We start from the raw sequence: 16,196 nt of genomic DNA, 5'->3' as shown, positions 1-16,196 counted from the left end.
AACTTAGTCCAATAATTGGCAGAAAAAAGCTTATCTTTCAGCATTTGGCATACGTAGCCTAAATTTAATATTTAAGGATCTTCTCTCTCTTCTATTGGTTCAACCATCACCCTAAAAATAAGTTTTCATTTCCTTTTAGTTAGTAGTTGAAAATTGTATGCGGTAAAATCGGAGGGTCCAATTTTCGGCCATTACGGCGCTTTGTAAGCACGTCGGTCAAAGGCTCAAGGATACGGTCGAGATTTACGCCCGAGGGGCTCGAGACAATACAGCTCGACAGCTATGAAGAAAAAGAGGGAAGTTCCCAAGGCAAGTGACTAGGGCTGACAACGCCTAGCTAGTAGGCTGGTTCAGACCCGTATCCTAGCATTATTTAGTTGTATCAATCTCATATCTTTGTAATAAATGCATTTGTACTATATGTGGATTCCCCCTGATATATAAGGGGGATCCTTGTCACTTTGTAAAGTGATATGATACTCAATATTCAATACAAGAACATTCTCTCTGCTCTCTAACTTAACATATTGTCTTGTTATTATTGCTTCATCTATTACTTACATTTATTTTGTTCCATTTATTTTTCTTCATTTATTGTTTATTATTGACCATAAAAAGCCACCATTGATTTTATCATAATTGTTATTCGTCCACCAACTGCCTCCGGTAGGACATCAGACTCGACCTCGAGACCCCGAATAGGCAAGCTCGAGGTCCCGATTATCAGCCATTTGGTTTGGTTACCACCTTGTTCTCTATCTCTTACTTAGCATCTATTGCCTAAACAACTAGCATAAAAATAGATCACGTATCTTTAGAACCACAAAATCAAATCTAATTGTAATTACCATTTTCAAGGTAAACAAAAATCTTTCAAGATTTTATCCCAAATCTCTACAATCTAAGTATCTCCCAAATCTCTACAATTTTTTTCTGAGTTTTTTTTTTAATTATTGCTCACAAGCACTAAAAATATAAAAAAACTTACAAATATAGTTTGTATATCATAGTGTATAACAGAAAAATAATATATATCTCAAAAATATAACATAACAATAACTACATTATTTGTATATCTCAGTATATAATAAATAATGTGTATCTGAAATGTATATCACAAATATTGTAGCACAATTTATTAAACAAAAAGAAATAAATATAGTTTGTATATCACACTATATAATACAATAATAATATATATCTAGATATGTATAACACATTAATAATTGCATTATTTGTGTATTACAATGTATAATACAATAATAATATGTATATCAAAATATATATCACAAGAATTGTATATCACAATTTTATTAAACAAAAAAAAAAATTTGAAAGAGAAATACTACACCATTATCCCTCTTTAAAAAAATATAGAAACAAACTTTACCATCCAGCAATTAATCCAAAAATAATTTTAATAAAAAAGTACTACAGCAGTTTTGTGAGAAAAAAGACCTCATCAAAGCTTCGTATCATATAGATCCTCAAAAATCGCAAGAATTTCAGGGAGTGATTATGAATCAAAGGAGAAATTGAAACATATAAAATATTTTCAAAGAAAAAGAAAAAAGAAAGTACCTGAATATAGCAACGAAAGAGAGATCTATTCAGAAGACAATTCCTATTATGTGTTGTCACTTAGTGTTAATTTCTCTTGAAAGGGAAAAATGTGCTTTAGCTCTAATTTTTTACTTTTTGGGAATCAACACAATTCGACCCAGAAGGAATGGACTAATGTATGGAAGGTTGTATGCAATGTATATTGGGCTTAACTATCTTTTGTCAGGCCCAATGAATGGATTGTGCCTTCAGCTCATCAAGGATGGGCTAATGTCTTATGGTTGGAGCTTTAGAAGCTTTGTATGCATCGTGTCTTTGGATTGATAATATGCATAGCTTAGTTGTTATTAGTCTTATTGGTATTACTAATTGAGGTCGACTAAACTTTCAAACTAAAGGAAGTTAAAATGATTGGGAAATGCGGCATGGATGGTGCTTTAGCTTTAATTTTTGTAGTAGGAAGAAAAAACCGTTGCAATAGATAGTGATACAGCAACGGTTATGCAAACTGTTGCAATAAATTGTCACGACCCAAAATCCCATCCCGTTGTGATGGCGCCTAACACACTTACTAGGCAAGCCGACAATCATATAACAACTAAACATTTGAATGAAACAGGTTTAATAAACTCAACAACAGAAAATCTCATAAATAACTGATAAAACTAACTGAAACTCTGCTATAACCAACCCAGCACCTGGTGTCAACGAGTACATGAGCTACTAAGTATCAACATAGTCTGAAACTCTAGTACAACTGTTTGAGTAATAGAACAGTACTAAATAAAATAAAAAGAAGGAGAGTCAAGGTCTGCGGGCGTCATTGCAGCTACCTCAAGGTCTCCGAGCAGGTATTAGCACCAATCTAACAGTGCGTCTAGATGTACCTGTATCTACACAGGAAGTGCAGAGTGTAGTATGAGTACAACCGACCCAATTTACTCAATAAGTATCGTAGCTAACCTTGGCGAGTTAAAACAAGCACAAATTATAAATGATGCTAGCTATCACCTGTACAGTTTCATCTTTTTAACAAGTACAGAGCAACAATGAAATCAAGTCATAAAGCATGTGAAGAAATATCTGTGTGTATGTGTACAATTTCTCAAATACTCTGCTCAGTCAATATTCGGCATATAGATATGATATGCACTTAAATCAGGTAAATAATCACGAAAATTGCAAGTAAAGATGAAATGCAAAATCCAAACAAACACTGGCCAGTTTTCCTCAACCTTCCTAGTTCCATACCAAACCATTGATCAGATTTCCTCAATATTCGCGTGTACACCATCAAGAGAGAAACATGAGAGGGTTACGTAAGGACACGCAAGCACGGCCAATTCAACGTGCTACCAGCCCGGCGTGGTCACAGGCTCAATATCATAATCCGCTTGGCGTGGTCACAGGTACCATAATACAATCCGCGTAACGTGGTCACATGCATAACAACACAATCCTTCCGGCGTGGTCACAGGCATAACAACACACTTCGCCCGGCGTGGTCACAAGCACCCAGTCCAATCATATCAAACAGGAGCAAATAACAAGAATACATGTACGTAATGAATAATTAACAAATCACACGCTCCTGGACTAGTAAAAGTGACATGTTAAGTGTAGGCATGTGCAAAGTGTACTATCATAGCTCGAATGGGTAAATCTCATCACAGAATAGCATTTATCAAGTTCATTCAGGGATTAAACCTCTACGTAGCCTAACATGGCTCAAATAGTTTACAACATTGTTACAAATGTGAGAAACATCATAGCTTAAAGCTTAACAATCAAATCCAGGCATATCATAGCCTAAGCACAACCCGAGCATGGATAAAATACCCCCGGTGTTAGAACATGGGCTCAAACCCCACACATGTGCGCATCCAATGACACGTAGCTATCACAATAATTCAAGAAACTAGTGCCTCAACCAAGTTTAGATAAGATACTTACCTCAAGTAAGCCAAATTAATCCTTTAACAAGCCCTTCCCGCGCGTATCAAACTTCGGAAGGCCCGAATCTAGCCAAAATAACGTAATACTATCAATAAAAGCCATAGAAAATGATTCCAAAAGATAAAGCTAAGGTCTTTAACTCAACCCAAAAAGTCAACCTCGGGCCCGCACCTCGGAACCCGATAAAATTTACAAATTTCAAACATCCATTCAATTACGAGTCCAGCCATACCAAAATCATCAAATTCCAACCACACATCACCCCTCAAATCCACAAATTTGACTCACCAATAACATAGTCCAAAAACACCCAAATTCTAACTTAGGTTCATGAGAAATAGGTGAAATAATCAATGAGTATTCAATATTTATGGACAAAAATAACTAAAAGTCACTTGCCTCTTCAAATTAGATGGAACCTTCTCCAAAAATCGCCCTAGATCGAACTTCAAAATCCCCAAAATGAGAAAAACAATCAAACCCTCGTTTATAGCACATTGCTAGCGATTTCGCTTCTATGGCCTCCATTAATGCACATGCGATTCCGCTTTTACGGACAAAGTCTCGCTTCTGCGAAGACGACTTAAAACTCCGACCTGCCACTTCTGCGGTCTACCAAGTGCTTCTGCATGCTCGCTGTCACACCTCCTTTTTCCTACCCCCGGAAGGGGTATAAGGGAGCTTTTTCCAATTTAAGTGACAATCGAAACGAGATTATTTTATTTAAAATTCATAGTCGCCACTTCGGATAATTTATGGTGTCCCAAGTCACCGGTTTAAATCCCGAATCGAGGAAGTTTGACTCTATTTACGGTCTGCGAACACAGAAATCCGGGTAAGGAATTCTGTTAACCCGGGAGAAGGTGTTAGGTATTTCCGAGTTCCGTGGTTCTAGCACGGTCGCTTTGATCATACTTGGCTTATTAAATTGTCTAATTACTCATTTTAGAACCTATGTGCATTTGCTTCTTTTAATTTAGAAATTATCTTGAAACAGGTCACACGCACGTGTACCCATTTGTTTGGCGCGTCAAAAATCATGTCACGCGAACGTGTCCACAATTAGTAATGCTTTATTATTATTAAGAAAAATTTGGGCCGAAGTTGCGCGAACGCATACTTCGATTTTGCTTTTAAAATCGTAATTATGTCACACAAACGTGTCCACAATCTCAATGATAGATTAAAGCCCACCTAAAAATATCTTAGAATATTCATAAGTTATTTTCCCACACTAATTGAGATAAGTTAGGAGGTCATGACTATGGAATTTATTGTTGTGGAAAAGGGTGAAAATTAGTTATTGCATCAATTTTAATGCCCCCAAGGAAAGCAACTTAATTCCCAAAAATTACTTAAGATTTTTACAACTTATCATGAAATGTAATCCTAAAACGACTAACTGTTGAATCCTACTTTTGGAACAATTAAACCATTTAACAAAAATGCTACTCTAATATCAAAACAACGACTACGCTAATGAATTCAAACATGCTTCCAACAGTTGTTCAAATGGTTGATTCCATTAATATCCTTTCCAAGAGTGGACGTCACCTTACCCAGCTTGTTACTCTAAAATTGTGCATCAATGTTTTAAGTCATTTTATTTCCCATATACTCTAACCAAGACTCTTTCTTTTTAAAAATAAAAAATAAAATAGCACCTTAACACTTAAATGCAAATGAGCTGCTTGTAATTTAACACCATTCATCTCGTATCTAAACTAACACAAATAAGTAGAAGCATTTTTTCACATTTCAATCTAATATGAAGCTCAACAAAGAATTAACAATAAGCAATGTCCACACTAAATTATTGACATATCAATTAACAGAGCAAGATGAGAGTGGTCCTCGAGATGTGATGCCAGCTCAATAACAGCAACAATGGTACAAACAGAAATCGGAACCGGAAACCTCAAGCACCGAAACGAACAATCCTGCCACCTCTTTGTTACTCAGATCCGAGCATCCAAAACCTCAACTACAGAATTTTTGCTCCTGATTTTTATCCGCTCTCTTTGTTCTTTGTTCTTTTTTTTTTTTTTTTTTTGGTTTTCTTTTGTGTTTGTCGTCTCTTAGGTGAAGGAGTCAGTTGGCTGTTGGTGTTGGTGGCTGAATTTGAAGGTTTTTTAAGAGCAACTCCAACCTTGCCCCCATTTTTAATTTCCCCATTTTGGGGACAACTTACTCCAACCATTCCCCAAATTTTTTTATATTCTTCTCTCTCTTCTATATTTTATTATTATCTTTCATTTCAATTTCATTTTTTAATTTCCATTAAACAAATTCTATCTTTTATTTTTATTAATTTATAATTTCCATAATTAAAATAATTCCATAAAATTTTAAATAATATAATTTGTAAGCAATTATTATAGATTAATTAGTAATTCAAATAAAAGTGAAATCATTGCGATACAAGATTAATTAAATACATATTACATAACGATAAAATTTATTCGAAATACTAGATAAATATTCTACTTCAACCTCTAGTATTCTCCCATAAATGATCTATTAATGCATTACGAAGTGCAAAATGAGCATCTTTGTCCTTAATTCTTCTATGTCGAGCTAAAAATTCTTGAAATCGTTGATTTTCATCTACTGTAATTTCTACTGTTGGAGTTGGACCTTCCAAATCATCTTGAATTGGTGTATTAAGATCGCGCTCATCCTCGATTATCATGTTGTGCAGTATAATACATGTAGTCATTATATCATGTAGCACTTCTTTATGCCAAAAATGCGAGGGTCCTGCAACAATTGCAAAACGTTGTTGCAAAACTCCGAATGCACGTTCAACATCTTTTCGGCATGATTCTTGTTTCATCGCAAAATATTTCTTCTTTGCCGAACGTGGCTCACGAATAGTTTGCACAAGGGTTGACCATTTTGGATATATGCCGTCAGCTAAATAATAACCCGTATTATATTCTTGTCCTTGAATAACATAATGGGCGGGAGGAGCAGTACCTGCAGCAAGATTGGAAAACAAATGTGATGACTCTAAAACATTAATGTCATTATTGGCGCCGGGCATACCAAAATATGCATGCCATATCCAAAGGTCATAATCAGCCACAGCTTCAAGAATATGTGTAGAGATATTTTATTTTGAAGATAAAATAGGATAAGGATAAAATCCATCGGGCGGTCGAGATGGGAACGAAATCCACTCAACGGCCGAGATCAAAATAACATCTATCATCTTCTCATCTACTAAATTATTGTGTCCACTAAAACCTCTATATATTGAGGTGCCAACATAACCCTCTATAATCACAATTAACTTCTATTTTCTTCCGATAATTTACTTTTCCTCTAATCAGTTGAAAATATGTCTATTCGATCTGCAGGATACACTGTAAACGAAGATATTCTATTATGTAGAATGCATTTAGATGTTTCTCAAGATCCGATAACGGGCGTCAATCAATCCAAAGATCAATTTTGGGGTCGAGTCATGGATGCATACAACAATACAAAGGAAGATATTTGGGAGATTCGCACCAAGAAATCGTTGCAACACCGATATGGAATAATTGAGAAGGCAGTAAGAAAATTAAACGGATGTGTACGTCAAGTAGAAAATATGCGTCCTAGTGGTGCTTCTGAGCAAGATATTGTGAGTATTTAATTTGTAGTTTTATTTTATTTGTATATATATTTACTTGCTATTTTTTTAAATTGTTTTTTAATATTGCAGCTTACACAGGCAAAAGCTTTACTTATGCAAGATCCGAACTTCAAAAAGGGTTTTAAATTTGATCATGTGTGGGCTATAATGAAGGATTTTGAGAAGTTTAACGATGGCGATTTTGGAAGGAAAAAACCAAGAAAGCAAGCAAATTCTAATATATCATCGGAGCCTGAGAATCCTACCCCTGATTCACCCTATATGTCATCTCCTAACTTATCATCATTCTCACTAAATTTAAATGAGGATATTGCAGGTGATTCCACATCATCACAACGGCCTAGTGGAGTGAAGAAAGCAAAAATGAAGAGAAAAATTGACGAAGAATATATGAAGACAATCCAATCAGATAATAATCGGATGGTTGAGGCGATGAATAATGCAACCCAGGCAAAAATGGAAGTCTCGACTGTTCTAAAGAAAAAAGTAAGAGTAAAAGAAATGAAAGAAGAAAATAAAATTTTAATGATGAATGTGGATTCTATTGTCGATCCGGCTCGTCGTGAATTTATGCGACAAGAACAACAACGAATAATGTATAAAAGAAGTCAAGAATATTCACAATCGCAACCACAACAATCCTCAGCCCCATTCAGTCAATACTATAATGATTTTGGTGTATCTGGAAACGACATAGGTCCCTACTAAGTTATTATGCTATTTACCGTAGTTTCTATTGTTATGTATTTTTATTTAATGTATTTTCATTTAATGTATTTTTAATTTTCACTTTTCAATTTTAGCAACATATAATATTTTATATTCGCACCTTTCAATATTAACAACATCTAATATTTTATATTTGCACCATTCATTTTTTTGAGATAATTATATATTTTTTGTACAATTAACTTATAATAAAATTAGCTTATAATTTTACATAAAAATAATAAATGCACGAAAATTAGTTTATCAAAATTATACACCAAAGTTAAGATATAATATTAATATTATAAAGATATTACATAAACATAATTAGTATATATAAAGAGTTAAACTAAAAGATTAAATAATTAAAATAATAATAAAATATGGGTGAATAGTAATGGGGGAGATGAATAGTGTACCCCCATATTTGAGGGAACACTATTCATCCCCCATTTTGGGGACAAATATGGGGGTGGGTTGGAGTAAAATTCCCCCATTTTTTTTCCCATTATGGGGGATGGGGGCAAGGTTGGAGTTGCTCTAAGTGGAGAAAAATGGGGGATTGGGGTGAAGCTAACGAGTTCCCATGGGGAGGATGCTACAGGTATTTTTTTAGAAATTAGGATGGAGAAGAAGACGAAAAGTACAGGGGATGGGGTCTTGTGAAAAGCTGCGCTGATTCCTCCTTTCAGACTGTATTTTTTTAGCTCCCCTTTTGGCGTTAGGCTAACCCCTATTATATAGGTCTAGGTCTAAATGTGTATTTTTGTGTATTTTGCAAATTAGTCCCTAGGTCTTTTGTGTATTAGGTCCCTAGGTTTTTTTATTTATCTTTTGTTCCCAAGAAGAGTCTAGAAAGGTCCCTAGGATTAGCTTAATGGGTATTGGATATTGAGCTTAAGGAATGAGCTGGAAACTTGGGCCTTTATGACTAGCTATATTTAAAATTTGCTTAATTAACTAAAAGTATTATCAAAAATATTAATTAGCTCTACTTAAGTAAAAATAATTATTAAAATAAGACTGACCATTAAAACAAAACTATTTTTTTTGGTATTTTTTCAAGATTAAAAATGACTGCAAAACATTAATGATCCTATTTTTTGTAATTTTCGTTTTCTTGTAATAAAATAAAGTAAAAGAGTAAAAATGAGTTGAAATAGCTATACTATGCCTAAATTAAATATTTACATGCTAAAATATGAAAAATCTTGGGGAGGGTCAAAAATCACATGTCTACACCCGCACCTGTGGGAACCATCTGCATCTGTGGTTCCTGCCCATCACGCCAAACTCCGCTTCTACGGAACGACCATCGTGGAAGCAACTTCGCTTCTATGAAACCCAGCTTGCTTCTGCAATAATCCCTAAGCCAGGCCCTCTCCGCACATGCGACACCCCAGTCACACCTCCAACGTCGGATTTTTGGTCAATCCCACCGCAGATGCTGTTACACCAATAATCCAAATTCTCCAGTAATGCATTAAGTCCAACTTTTGATCCGTTAGCCATCCGTAATTCACCCGAGGACCCTGAGACCTCATTCAAACAACCCAATGTCACACCTCCTTATTCCTATCCCCGGAAGGGTATTAAGGGAGTTTTTCCAATTAAAGGACAATCGAAACGGGATTATATTATTAAAAGATTCTGAGTCACCACTTGGGATAATTTATGGTGTCCCAAGTCACCGGTTTAAATCCTGAATCGAGGAAAAGAATGACTCTGTTATACAGTCTGCGAACACAGAAATCTGGGTAAGGAATTCTGTTAACCCAGGAGAAGGTGTTAGGCACTCCCGAGTTCCGTGGTTCTAGCACGATCGCTTTGATCATACTTGGCTTAATCAAATTGTTTAATCACTGATTTTAGAACATGTGCATTTACCTCTTACCGCTTTTAAGAAAATTATCATAAAACGGGTCACGTGTACGTGTACCCATTTGTTTGGTGCGTCAAAATCATGTCACGCGAACGTGTCCACAATTAATAACGCTTTATTATTATTAAGAAAGTTTGGCCGAAGTTGCGCGAACGCATACTCCCGTTTTGTTTTTAGAGATCGCGATCATGTCACGCGAACGTATCCACAATCACAATGATATATTAAACGGGCCTAGAGCAACTACGAGTATTTGTCTTTTCTAAGTCATGAAATTAATGCGAGGGCCATGAATGATTAAATGGTGGATGGCACACCTCGGACTATTCTAACCAAGTTTCTAAATTATTTCATGAGGGCCGTAAATTAATCGTTTGGCTATCATGGCTCCCCTCAGTTAAACTGTGATCCATTTTAATGCAAGATAAACTCCCCCCCCCCCCCCAAACAACCTTCCAGTTGCACTATACTCATCCATATACATGATGCCTTATTTGCTGATGGGCTTGGGGATATGGTTTCGGCCTTGTCCCTGACTTTGAAAATCAAGATCTTTTAAAAGAAAAACTGGACTAGATGGACATCGGGCCCAAATACGAAATTACGCCGAGCATGCTCACATTTGACATTAACGTAAAAGCAAGAAGAAGAGGCAGAGAAGTTGACACATTTTGATTAAACTAACATGAAGCAAAGCCTATTTTGAATCCGAGCCCAAAAGACCATATGCATAAACTCCCATTGGAATTCCAGATTTACAACTATTTTAACAACGAGTGATAGATAGGTAATTTGATCAAATACTCCCAAATCAAACATTCATTGGTCCATTATACTTGACGTCAATCTATTAACCAACTTTACAAAACAACCATGTGACTCCAATTTATTTAAAACCTTGGCTTAATCTATGTGAACAGTAAATGGAATTCTATGAAACGACATAATGAGCAAGCATGAAAAACTCACTTAGTTCAATTTTAAATTCGTATCACAGTGATCCGCACACTCCTGATTCTAGCTTATTATAGAAACCTTTGCATATCTAAACAAACCAAACTTCAATTTTAAACAAATACTCATGCTCAAGTTATACCAAGTGTCCACATATTTGCACCAATTAAAATGGCAATCATGAAACTTCAATTTCTGAACTTAAATCATCAACCTTCTCGACTAAACACATCCCAACCTTTCAGAATTAAAGTGACAAGCTAAAAGTAAAAAACAAATGCCATTAGCCATAACAATCCTCTAGTCCTTAAATAAAACTTGCATTAAACTAGCAGATTCAACTACTAGTAAGACTTGAGTTTTCCAACCAACACTAAAGCTTAGGAAGAAAAACAAAATAGAGAAAAGAGGAAGAGCACTACTAGCTGAACACACAATCAATCTGAAGCTAAGAGATGCTATTTTCAGGCATATTGTTCATTAGCAACTTGAATACACATAAATCCCTTTCTAGATCCACAATATAGCAGGCTTGACAGCCTTAAATAATACCATTTAAAACACTCCATTCATTTAACTAGAGTTCAAACAATATTACAACACCCAATATTCTGAAATTATACACTAAATCTAAGCAACTAAATCACACTAAGCTATTAGCATGAACCAACACTCAGCACAAACCAGAAGTTAAACTAAACGAAATGAAGCATCTAATCACACATAATGATAATAAATAACAGTAACTACATCAGAAATTTAAGATGTCTATTCAAATTTCAACTTGAACTTCCAAATCTTCATACATGCTAGTCAATACTCAGTTCCATGACAAGTTTTGATAGTGTACCTGGAAATTACAAAAGGAGGAAGAGGTGAAAGCAATGAACAGCAACAGCACTAAACCCAACAACCAATAATGAACCAGCAAACCAATTTTAAAAACCCAACAAATGAAGTATAGTAGTCCAGACACCAATTTCAACCACTCAATGAACCAGAAGACTTCAAACCAGACTTGATCTTAATTCATCGCAACCCAAATGAAGCATAGATTGTTTCAGCAATTAAAGATCTCACGATTTGAAACAAAAATCCAATAGAACAGTGTTTTTTTATCTGATTTCCAGCCGTTTCTCTTTTTTTGGAATTTTTATCTCTTCGGTCTCTGCCTTGAAAGGCAAGAATGAGATGCCTTTATAGGCAAGGCAATAGGGCAACTAGCAGATTTCAGTTTTTCAATTCTGCCCTTTTTAATTTTTTTTTTTTGCTACTTAATCCCTCAAATTTTGGCTTTCTTGCCAAGTAAGACTCTTTTTCAGCTTCTAGGAAGCTTCCTAGGTAGTTATATTAAAGATTCCCCAAGCCAAATTCCTAAGCTACCCCCCAAATGCCCCTTAATTACTTTACAAACAATCTTGCACCCCAAACTGCCCACATACCTTTGGGCCCCTGCCTCATCGAGTTTTAAACATCCAATTGGGCTTCTCACCCTTAACCGACCCAATTTCAATTTTAAGCAGATGAATTCCCCAATCGGACTAACGAGACCAAACGACTTCATATTCTGAATTTGGGCACAAAAGCAGAACTGAACACTAGATAAAACAAAGTAAAAATTGGCAAATATTAATCCTAAATCAATACTGAACATTACAATGACACGACTCAATCTTAATCATGTAAGCATAACAACTTTCAAAAACAGTAAAAAAATAAATAAGAAAAGAGAGGAAACAAAAGGGGACGATAATGAACAACGAAACAAAACGAAGAAGAATGAGAGGAAAATGGAAATACCTAAATAGGCAGGCGGACGAGGCTTGACGAACCTCAAACGTACTACGATTTGACCCGAATTTGGCATCAATCGCGTGTTCTCATCGAGAACAAACGACCAATGACAATTTCTGCCCTAATCGTTCTCAAAAACTCGAAGACTTGGGGAGATTCTGCATTTCTTTTCCTTCTTTAGATCTGGAATTGACCCGATTTGGTGGGGTTTTGAGGGTATGCGACGATGGGTTCATCTTCCATGAGGTGTGGGGGTTGTGGAGGAGGAGTTTAGGGTCAGTTGGGGCCGTGCCGCCGCCGGAAGCGCCTTAGGGATTACAGGGCGACGCGTCTCTTAGGGTTGGGGACAATTTCGAACTGGAGAAGAAAGATTAAAATGATCCTAGGTTAGGACACTCTTATGTGAAATGAGGGAGGCATCTATAGCCGTTGGATGAAACGCAATGAAAGGCCAAGATCCATTTTGGACTCCAAACTCGAAACGACGTCGCTTGAGGGGCTTAAAAGTCAAACTTCTGGACCGGGTATTAACGGGTCTTTGGGCCAGACTGGGGAGGGATTTGGGTGGAATTCCAACTGGGCTGGAAGAACAATTAAGCTTGGCCCAAAATTTCATCTCTTCATCTAACTCTTTTTCTTTTTCAATTCCCTTGTTTTTTTCTCAAATTAATTCTTTTTCTTCTTTTTTTTTTTCCAAAATTAAATTAAAATCTAAATTAAATCCTAGGATCTAATTACCCTAAAAACACTAATTAACCCTAAATAAAAATTATCACGATTAATTAAAACAACAAATTAAAAGAAAAACTATTAAAAATCAAAGTTAAATTAAAAGGTGCAAATTGAACTATTTTTTGTGATTTTCCTTTTTTATAAAATGCCTTAATTACTAATTAATTCTTAAAATGCAAGATTAACTCCTAAATGCACATGCAACACATTTTTTGTATTTTTTCATTAATTAAAAAAAATAAAAATGCACAGACACATGCAAACAATTAACAGAAAATGCCACAAAAATCCACAAAATTGCAAATAATGAAAAGAAATTATTTTGTTTTGAAATTATGGGAGTAATTCATATAGGGCGAAAATCACGTGCTCACACCAAACACATTCTAAATCATCATACTAACTTAGTCGAAGCCTCAAATTATATCTAACAACATCAATAACGCGAATCGCACCCCAATTCAAGCCTACTGAAACTAATGGATTTCCAACTTCTAAAATCGATGTTGAAACCTATCAAACCAACTCTGACTGACCTCAAATTTTGCACACAAGTCATAAATGACGCAGCGGACCTACTCCAACTCCCCGAACTAAAATCTGAGCCTGGTATCAACAAAGTCAACTCTCATTCAAACATCTCAACCTTCCAAACCTTAAACTTTCGCCAATTCAAGCCAAAATGATCTACGGGCCTCCAAATCAATATCCGGACATACTCCTAAATCCAAAATTACCATACAGAGCTATCAGAACCATCTAAACTCCTTTTCGGAGCCATTTATAAGTCAATATCCGGTCAACTCTTTCAGCTTAAGCTTCCAACCTTGGGACTAAGTGTCCCACTTCATTCCAAAACATTCCCAGAGCCTAACCAACCACTCTGGCAAGTCACATAATCATAACTGAACATAGAATAAGTGATAAATAGGCGAAAGAGTCTACAATACACAAGATGACCGGTCGGGTCGTCATATTCTCCCTCTCATAGACAAATATTCATCCTCGAACGGGTCTAGTTACATACCTGGAGTGTCAAATAGGTTTGGATATCTGATCTGCATCTCTCGCTTGGTCTCCCAAGTAGCCTCCTCGAGTGGCTGGCCTCTCCACTGAACTTTCATTGATGCTATATCCTTTGAGCTCAACTTTCGAACCTGTCGATCCAAAATGGCCACCGACTCCACATCATAAGTCAAATCTCCATCTAACTAAACTATGTTGAAGTCCAAAACATGAGACGGATCACCGTAATACTTTTGGAGCATAGAAACATGAAACACTGTATGAACACTCGATAGACTAGGTGGCAAATCAATCTTGTAGGACACCTCTCTAATCCTCTCAAGCACCTCAAAAGGGCCGATATACCGAGGGCTCAACTTGCCCTTCTTCCTGAACCTCATCACACCCTTCATGGGTGATAGTCTGAACAATACCTTCTCTCCCACCATATATGCAACATCGCGAACTTTGTAATCCGCGTAACTCTTCTGTCTAGATTGTGCTGTACGAAGCTGATCCTAAATCAACTTGACCCTCTTCGAGGCGTCCTGAACCAAATCAGTACCCAACAACGTAGCCTCATCCGGCTCAAACCAACCATCTGGAGAACGACATTGCCTCCCATATAAGGCCTCATAAAGAGCCATCTGAATACTCGATTGGTAGTTGTTGTTGTAGGAAAACTCAGCAAGCAGTAGAAATTGATCCCAAGAACCCCCAAAATCCATAACACAAGCGCATAACATTATCCTCCAAGATCTGAATGGTGCGCTCGGACTCTCCGTCCGTCTAGGGGTGGAATATTGTGCCAACTTAACCCGTGTACTAACTCTCACTGTGCTGCTCTCTAAAACTATGATGTGAACTGCGTGTCTTGTAGACATGTAATTTTTGACCGTCCCCAAGATTTTACACATTTTAGTGTTAAATATTTAGTTTAGGTCTAATATCTCTACTTTAACTAATTTTGACTCTTTTACTTTATTTTGTCACAAAAATAAAAATTACAAAAATATTTCTTTTATTTAGCTAATTGATATTTTATCTAGTTACTTTTAGGTTATATACCTTCCATAAAATTTAAAAAATACAAAAATAGTTTCACTTTTAATTTTTAATTTTACTTTAATTAGTTAGGAATGATTACATATTTTTGTAGTTATTATTTTAGAAATTAATATTTTTAGTCTAGTATAGTTAAGGGGCCACTTTTTAAGGGTAAATTTGGCCAAAATTTGGCCCAATTCGGATCTAGCCCATAATTCCTAAGCCCATACTCCCCTAACCTAAAAATAACCCTAAAACCCTAGATATATATTGTTATACCCCATTTTAACACGGGTCAAACTAGAGTATAATATATTGGTAACTCTGAAGGTTTAATTAATTAGAGAAAGTCGCCACCTAATTATTTTAACGGTGAATTAGGACACCAATTTTAACTAAAGTAGTACTTAAAGTTAACTCTGTTTTATGGCTTACTTAACCTTTAAGATTATGGGTAAGGGTTCTAATTAATCCTATAGGGAAGGTTATTAAAGCACCCTATATGATCCGTTAATAACGGTTAACCGGTCAAACTTAGGTTAATTAAGGCTAAGAATTGTAATATAATAAAAAATATATTAGATTCTAAAGAAAAGGATAAACAAGTGACTAAATATTTATAAAATCAGTATGGTAACGTTAAGTTTGGGCTCAAACAGTAGTGTACTTGAGCTCTTAATCAAGATTTGAGAAAATAATTTCTTAAACTGGTTTGAGCTCTCGTTCAAACACTATCCCAAAGTTAATCTATGTTAATATGTTAACTCCAAACTTTTAAAAGAGAAATCAGACGAGTAACTATTAACTCAAAATATTTTTAAGGAAAGTAAAGAAAACAATGCCATCTTGAATATGTAACAGGAAAAGGAAATGAAGATGGCAACTTCTATGCGTTCTGAAATACTACTGAAA

The 16,196-nt window shown here is 35.7% G+C and overlaps 2 protein-coding genes across 2 annotated transcripts; one reads left to right on the top strand and one right to left on the bottom strand.

Annotated features, from left to right (window-relative positions):
• Positions 1-6,007: 6,007 nt before the first annotated feature.
• Positions 6,008-6,565, bottom strand: LOC109241411. Its single transcript, XM_019408154.1, has one exon. The coding sequence runs from the start codon at positions 6,563-6,565 to the stop codon at positions 6,008-6,010; it is 558 nt and encodes a 185-aa protein (XP_019263699.1).
• A 241-nt stretch (positions 6,566-6,806) lies between these two features.
• On the top strand, positions 6,807-7,952 carry LOC109241413 (glutathione S-transferase T3-like). Its single transcript, XM_019408156.1, has 2 exons — positions 6,807-7,150; positions 7,232-7,952. Exons 1-2 carry the CDS (start codon positions 6,863-6,865, stop codon positions 7,868-7,870), a joined length of 927 nt encoding a protein of 308 aa, XP_019263701.1. The 5' UTR covers positions 6,807-6,862; the 3' UTR covers positions 7,871-7,952.
• The last annotated feature ends 8,244 nt before the right edge of the window (positions 7,953-16,196 follow it).

Source organism: Nicotiana attenuata, unplaced genomic scaffold (genome assembly GCF_001879085.1).
Source record: "Nicotiana attenuata strain UT unplaced genomic scaffold, NIATTr2, whole genome shotgun sequence".
Classification (NCBI taxonomy): domain Eukaryota; kingdom Viridiplantae; phylum Streptophyta; class Magnoliopsida; order Solanales; family Solanaceae; genus Nicotiana; species Nicotiana attenuata.
Note: the sequence above shows the minus strand (reverse complement) of the source record. Positions and strands in the feature narration are given on the sequence as shown.